We start from the raw sequence: 7,500 nt of genomic DNA, 5'->3' as shown, positions 1-7,500 counted from the left end.
TCAACTGCTTTGATGTGAATGGAATTTTAACGCTGATGGGGTAGTGTCACACAGAACTTTCCATGGTCCGCATTTAGAAAGTTGCCCTTCACAATGAAAAAAAAAAAAAACAACACAAAAACTTTCATAGCTTTGTTTTCACTTGTGAGTCAGATTGACATTCTGAGTCATAACTCATTGGGTAACGACGGGCATTTTTTAAATGGAAAACCTCTAAACCCTACACCATTTGTTTTTGTTTTTCTTTCTTTCTTTCTTTTTCTTTCTTTCTTTCTTTCTTTCTTTCTTTCTTTCTTTCTTTCTTTCTTTATTGTAGGCCTTCATTGACACCATCCCAAACCTCATGTTTTTCTCCACCATGAAGAGGCCTTCACAGAAACCGCCGGAAAAGAATTTCCTTCGCGTCGACTTCGACATCTCCGACATCTCGGGCAAGCCCACGCCGTCGGCCGTCACCTTCCACTCGCCCATTATTAAAAACCCTGACGTCCGCAGCGCCATCGAGGGAGTCAACTACATCGCCGAGACCATGAGGAGCGACGAGGAGTCGAACAATGTGAGATCTTTTAACTCTTTTTCACCTGCTGCCTCTATTTTTTTTACTATATTTATTAATTTTCTCTGTCCTTCTCTCCTAAGATTCATCAGTAATAATCTTTACTCTCTCTCTCTTTCTCTCTCTCTTGTCTAGGCTGCTGAAGAGTGGAAGTTTGTTGCCATGGTGCTGGACCACATTCTGTTGTGTGTGTTCATGGCTGTGTGTATCATCGGTACGGTAGCCGTGTTCGCTGGCCGCCTCATCGAGCTTAACTTTCTCTGAGGGCCTAAAGGGCGCTACCGAAGCCCGCGGCTGGCTTTTCTTTTTTTTTTAACGTAAACCCACTCTGTCGTCCTGCCGGGGTACAGAGTGCACGAGCCCACGAGCGCCGTCTCCCTTTTCCGTCCATCCCGTTCCTCCCAGCCAAATCTGGAGACTGATATTTCCCTCCTTTTATTGAAAAAAAAACATAATCCATACGCCTTGTATGAAGCATTTTTTTTTTCTAAAGTTGTTCTAAAGTTGTAACGCTGCACAAACCCACTTTAAAGTGCATGCTTCACTTTTTTGTTGTTGTTGTTGTTGTTGTTGTTATTTTTTGGGGGTTGGGAGGGCATTGTTTGAGGATGTTTTTAGTAGGGGGAGTTTGCTGACTGACAGACGCCGACTTCCCTGTTTTGCCAAAGTGAAGTAATCCATCGAGACAAGAGCTCTGGAAAGAGAGGAGCGTTGGTTTGGTTAAAGCGTTCGGGCGCATTGTAATGATAACGCGGTCTGTACTTTGTCTTTGATGAGTCTCCGTGTAAAAGTTTTATCATTTTATTTCCTCACTGTGTTGCTCCTTTGTCGGGTGGAAAGCTGCAAGGTTTGCATTTCGCACCAAACGTTAAGTCCAGTTCTACATGAACACGCGTATTATGCTCCTGACATCTCGAATGCAGCGCAGAGATGGTTAGATCGCTCCTTTGTCCTCTGCAACAGGTTCCAACTGTCACCTGTCAACATAGACCTTCACGCCGTCTGTGTCTAGAGGCTGTTTTTATTGTTCACTTAAAGGAATTGCAGCGCATGGCTTGTGGTTGATTTTTAATCCAAAAAAAACCCCCTCAAAAACTAGAGGTGAGGTTTGTTTCTTCAAAGGTTTTCTAAAACGTCTTTGATGGTTTTATTTAATTTTTATTTTAAACTTTTTGTTTTGTTTTGTTCTGTCTTTTAAAGTGTGATTTTCTTTGCATTTGTTTTTTTTTTTATTTGTTTTTTTTTTTTTTGATGAATCAGCCAAATGCACTGGCCGGCAGGTGGAACAGTACTGACCTTTCTCATTCTGAGAACTCATTTCCCCCGTCAGCTGTCATGAGTGAAATGAACAAAAGTCTGGTCTTCATCATCACATAAAAAAGTGAAATGAATGTCAAACATTGCCATGGATGCTTCCTTTTTTAGAGATCCCTTATTTCCTTCCTCTCTCTGTTTTTTCTTTTTTACATTTTTTTAAAATTATTTTTTACTATTGCTCAACCACCTCAGCCACAGCGTTTACAAACCCCTCAAATAAAGAGCCAAAGGAATCAGAGTCGCGTCGTCATGACAACCCCTGTTAGTTCTCGTCAGCAATGATTTAGAGCACCTTTCCGGTCCTCTCTCTCTTCACCTTCAGATGACCTTGCTCATGTCGGTGAACAGAGTAGAAGGGAAGCAGGCTCTCCAGACCTAAACGATGTCCCGTTCATCTCTGTCTCTTCTCTCCCTGTCAGTATCTCTGGTTTCTTTCTATATCCATATTCATATCACCGCTCATGAAAGCGCATAATCACGCACACACACGTTGTCTTGGGTCAGTGCTTTGGTTGGTCATGCAGAGGAGCCCAGTTTTCTGAAAAAGGTTTTTGTTGTTTCTACTCTGTCCTCTTAAAGAACGTTCTGGAGTAGGTATCAGATCTACCGGGGTTCCCCCTCCCGCCTTGGGAAGTTCTTAAAGAAACGTTGAAGAGAAGGAACTGGTAGAGCTTGATTTGGTTGATTTAGTTTGAATCTTCTCTTTCAGAATTGTGTACGCTCCTGTTAAGAAAAGCGTATTGTACATTAAAATAGGGGGAAAAAAAGGGGGCTGGGAATGGACAACCGAAAAATGAAATTCAGTTTGAAAGAAAGAAAAAAAAAAACAAAGCCGTACTCGTAGCAGCAGGCTCAGCTACCGCCCTGTGAGTTTGTGCCGGTTTTTTCTCTGGCGGTTGACTTTGTCTCACGGTCTTGGTTCCTTCTTGATCCTCTCACCGTTTAACTTTATTTTCCAGTGGAGAATGTTCCTCTGCGGTGTCTCTTTGCTCTTTGTTTTTTTTTATTCCTCTGTTTGTTTTGCATGCTCATAAATGCATCCCAGGCTAAAAGCTCAGTAAACAGTGTGAGAGAGAACCATTTTACACCCAGGTCCTGCCTATCTTCTGCCTGTCTCTGGATCTGTCTGATGGTTTACTGTCTTTCTCTCTTGTACTACAGGATCTGTCTGTGTTATTGTAGTGGGGCGGGGCAGGGCGGGGCGGGGCGGGCGGGGCAGGGCAGGGCAGGGCGGGGCGGGGTGAGCGGGGCGGGGCGGGGTGGGGCTGGGTGGGTGGGTTGGGGCGGGTGGAGGCTGGATGCTACACGTGTATCAAGACGACCTGAATGTTTTTGTGAGGCCTTTGGCCAATTCTCTGTCCATCTGTGTTTTGGACATGATGATCTGTACACTGCTCTTAAATGAGTCTTCATGAGTCTTGCATTTGTATAGTATCTTTTCTAACGTGCTGTAAGCATTTCTAATTTTATTAATGACATTATTTGAAGTGTTTTATTCAAAAACGTTGTATTTGTAATTGTTGTAATGAATTGGTCAAACCGACATTATATTTAGTTTTATCGGACAGTAAGTAATCAACAGTAATATTCGTTTGACATTGGTGATTATAAACGGATGTTTATTTCACATTAAAACATAACGCTGTATTGGTTCACAAAAAGCAGTGGGTTATCTTTTCAAATGTACCACTGATTTTGATCTAAGTTCCCAGATTATGTTGCCTGTTTTGTTTTTTGTTTTTAGGTTTTTTTTTACTTCAGGCAATGCCAAAGTGGCCAGATGTTGATTGTCTTATTATTCACTGATAACTGTAAGATTGATAACTATTTTTACAGTTAACTGTAGAATGAACTTATTCATGTTGGACCTTTTATATTTTACTTAGTTACCCTTTTGTTTGGTTTTGTTTTGTTTTGTTTTCTCAGTCTGTGCTGTGTTCAAATTGTTGGCTGTTTGGAACGTGGTAATTTTTAGTTTTGCTGTTTTTTTTATGTCATTTGGAGAAGTCTGTGTTCCGCAGTTGAGACACTGAAGGGCAGAATGATCTCGGAATGATCTCATTTGGATACTGCATAATGCAAACATATCAAACTGCGTCCGAACAATACAGGTGTATTCCTTTGAATGTGCTCGTGAAATGTTATTGTAACGGGAGAGAGGAAAGCTAAAGTTTATGGCAGCTCTCGGGGGGAAATATCTCAAGGAGAGAGGTTGTTTCACTTAAAAGTTGTTTGTTTTAGATGTGGTGTTCAAGCAAAAAAAAAAACAAAAAAAAAAAACTGGTTTCACGTGGTATTTGTATAACACTGAAATGGCAATGAAAGACAATGTGAAATTATTGTTTGCATAGCATCCTGATGCTTTTTTCTCTTTTTTCTTTTTCTTTTTCTTTTCTTTCTTTCTTTTTTTTTTTTTTAACTTCAACAGGATGTAGGTGGTTTCGCATTAAAAAGAAACACGTGCTGTGCAAGTTCATTCTTCGCTGTGAAGAATAAAAACGTGAAAATTGTTTCTGAGTCAATTCAACTTGAATTTAAATATTCTTAAATCATTTTAATTGAGTGAGATTAGTGCCCTCATGCATATGATTTCTCGTCAGTACTCTTTACCGCTGTGACTTTCTGGTGGACAAAATTTCTTCAGGTTTTTTTTTTTTTTTTCGAGCTGTCAGAAACTCAGCTCAACTCCAAGCAGTCTCACATCTGGAAACATTGCATCACTGTGAATGTCCCGGATTTAGAGAAAGCCGAAGCTCTCTTGTACAGTTTTTTTTTTCAGCGGGGGAAAACATACTCCGTTACATTTACTGTTACAACAAACGTTTGCAGATGTGTCGGTCACAAAAGAACGTTAGGAAGCCTCTGTAATCTGACGCTATTCTGGCTGTTCTGATTTTACCGAAGGCCGCAATTTAAAAATCGCGAACATAATCCGGGCTTTTGTGAAAACAACGTTTAGACGGAAATCGTGGAATAGTGTTTACTGCGGCGAAGGAGTGGCTCGAGAAGGCGATGAGGTACTGGACAGAAGTGTAGATGCGATATAACTGCCATGAATTTACCTGCATTCCACGCCTGAGATTGTTTTAACGCCGACAGTAAGAATTGTCAAACCGGTAAGAGTCCGTGGTTTCCTTTTTTTTTTGCGCATTAAGTACAACTCTTTGGGTTTTTCCGTTGACTGAGTGAACTTCCCGCATTTAATGTAGCTTGCTCAGTGTATGTGGTTGTTCTGTGTAAATGGAGTTTGGCTGACATGAACTTCTGAAAACTTTATATTAGCAAAGTTTGCGCCACTTTTGGGAGGGAGGAGGGGGCGACTCCCACTTCCTGAGTTGCCCATCTGTGGTGACTGTAGCAGAGGCAGATGTGGCGTTACCGTATTTGACAATTCATTTGTTCAGAAGAATTTGTTTGAAGGTCGACTGTGCTCTGGTATTCCTGCAAATTTACAGTCACGTTATTGGCGGCTGCTTGAGGTATTAGCAAATGGCATTCCTGAAACACTTGAATTAGGTAGGCTACATTTTTTTCCTCTCCTTTTTTAACCGCTCTCTAATTCTTTCTTTAAGTTTTTTTTTTCTGGAAATATTCATCTGTTTTGGTTTAAACATGTGCTTCCAATCGACAGGTCACGAGTCTATCACAATGGATGCCATTGTCATAACGGGCGATTGCGTCTTTTTTTTGTAACCGTCTTCTATAGAAGGCCCACGTCATTCGTATTCAAGAATTCTCGGTTTAAATCTTCGATATTACGGCTTTAATGTAGCCAAGAAAAATAAATACTCCGAGGCCCTTGACCTTATTCTCACGTGACGTTTATGTATTTTGGAACAATGAGAGTTTGGTAAATAAATGGACCCCCATGCGGGAGCGAGCGACAGAACAGCTGCAAAGTATGAACGATGACGAAAGAGCAATTGGCTGTACAACAATAAAGTAAATACAACAGTAACGCCCAGTTAAACTCACAATGGTAGGTTCTAATAATATAACCAATAATTAGGAATTGGGAGGCGATGTCTTGGTTTGAAATAACGTGATTTCGGGCAACAGGCAAATTTACCTAGTTTTAGAAGGTTGTTCAACTACCTAAACTGAATTTGCCGATAGACGAGACTGAAATCTGATTCTTGGACGCATAGGATAAGATCTATGTACCCTGTAAATAGTTTAATCAACTGTACGTTTTCTCCCTCTTTGTCGTCAGCCAGGCTTTCCTGAATGTATCTGACATAATCTTCTTTAGAGATGGCTTCTCTAGTATTTAATCTGAGACAACTGGCTCCATTTTAGCCAAACTAAAATGTAGACAAAACCCTTCAAAGTAGTGTTTACTGTATAAAGGGATTATGTGCCGTCCTGTTTAAAAGCAGTTATTTTAAAAGAGACCCTTTTGTAAACACACAGCTTTTTAAATCAAAGCCAAATCAGTTCTCGCTGGAGTGAGAGGATTTTTGTGACTTTTGCTCTGTGGTGTGTGTGTGTGTGTGTGTGTGTGTGTGTGTGTGTGTGTGTGTGAGTGTGAGAGAGACACTGTGACCTTTTTTTTTTTTTTTTTTGCACCGTGTGGCCTAGTGACGTCCCACCATAACCGCGTCTGAGGCAGCTTAGTGTAGGCTGGTATGAGTCAAGCAGGTTAAAGTTAACAGTAATGTGATTTAGTTTATTTGTTTTTGAAAGTTTATGCACTTTGTTTATGTATTCAGCCTCTGCCACTGGCTACGCTGAAATACGAAAATCTTTCTCGTCGGTCGTCCATAGATGCAAAGTTTTCACTCTCACCACTTTTTCCTCTTCTTCTTCTTCTTCTCTCTCTCTGTCTCTGTCTCTGTCTCTCTCTCTCTCTCTCTCTGTCTTTCTCTCTCTCCATGCGTATGTATGTGTTAATGTATATAATGTGTTAATATAGCCGCATGTGTGTTTAACACTGGTTGTATGTGTGTATTTCTGTCTGCTTCTCATCTGGTTTTTGACAGAAAGAGAGCCATGTTCATAAACAGGAATCACATGCACGTGCACACACACACACACACACACACACACACACAGCTGCCCTCACACTCATTGATTTTTGAATGTCCAGGGGTGAGTATATCGTACTTTTACAGCAGATATACACATATTCATGCATTCCTCACCTTAGAGAATGTCCTCTTTTTTTCAGACATGTGACATGTAACACAGCACGAGAATATGAGTGTGTGTGTGTGTGTGTGTGTGTGTGTGAGGGAGAGATCAGTGTCACAAGGAAGGAAAGAGACCCTCCTGTACATTTAGAGAACCCTTTACTTCCCCTCAAACAGCCATGGTCATGTGACTCAAACTCTGGACAAAGATTGGCTATTCAAATTACAGAGGCTGTTACAGTTCGCTGACTTGCATTTAGGAAGTTGAGGGGGGAATGAGAGGAAAAGAAAGAGAGAGAACGATTTGGCCGTTAGGTAGTCTGTGAGCCTCATAGGGTTGCTGCATTTTTGAGGTCTCTGTGGTAACACTGACACCCAACCATTCATGGACGTTAAATGTCCCATACGCTATGGGGAAGTGAGGAATTTGCCCTTTAAGCTTTGCGTGTGTGTGTGTGTGTCCATGTCTCTCTCTCTCTCTCTCTCTCTCTATTT

The 7,500-nt window shown here is 41.1% G+C and overlaps 2 protein-coding genes across 2 annotated transcripts in view; both read left to right on the top strand.

The window, feature by feature from the left end:
• Positions 1–854, top strand: part of chrna1 (cholinergic receptor, nicotinic, alpha 1 (muscle)) — a 4,556-nt gene extending 3,702 nt beyond the window's left edge. Inside the window, exons 8-9 of the mRNA XM_030781789.1 lie at positions 317–556; positions 692–854. Of these exons, the coding sequence (XP_030637649.1) occupies positions 317–556; positions 692–820 (369 nt within the window). The 3' untranslated portion in view covers positions 821–854. The remainder of the gene's footprint in view (positions 1–316; positions 557–691) is intronic.
• A 4,452-nt stretch (positions 855–5,306) lies between these two features.
• The window catches only part of wipf1b (WAS/WASL interacting protein family, member 1b), an 8,294-nt gene continuing 6,100 nt past the window's right edge, over positions 5,307–7,500 (top strand). The window contains exon 1 of the mRNA XM_030782406.1: positions 5,307–5,389. The gene's annotated coding sequence lies outside the window, so the exon portion shown is untranslated. The remainder of the gene's footprint in view (positions 5,390–7,500) is intronic.

This window comes from Chanos chanos, chromosome 8 (genome assembly GCF_902362185.1).
Source record: "Chanos chanos chromosome 8, fChaCha1.1, whole genome shotgun sequence".
NCBI classification, from domain to species: Eukaryota; Metazoa; Chordata; class Actinopteri; order Gonorynchiformes; family Chanidae; genus Chanos; species Chanos chanos.
This window is presented reverse-complemented; position numbering and strand designations above follow the sequence as displayed.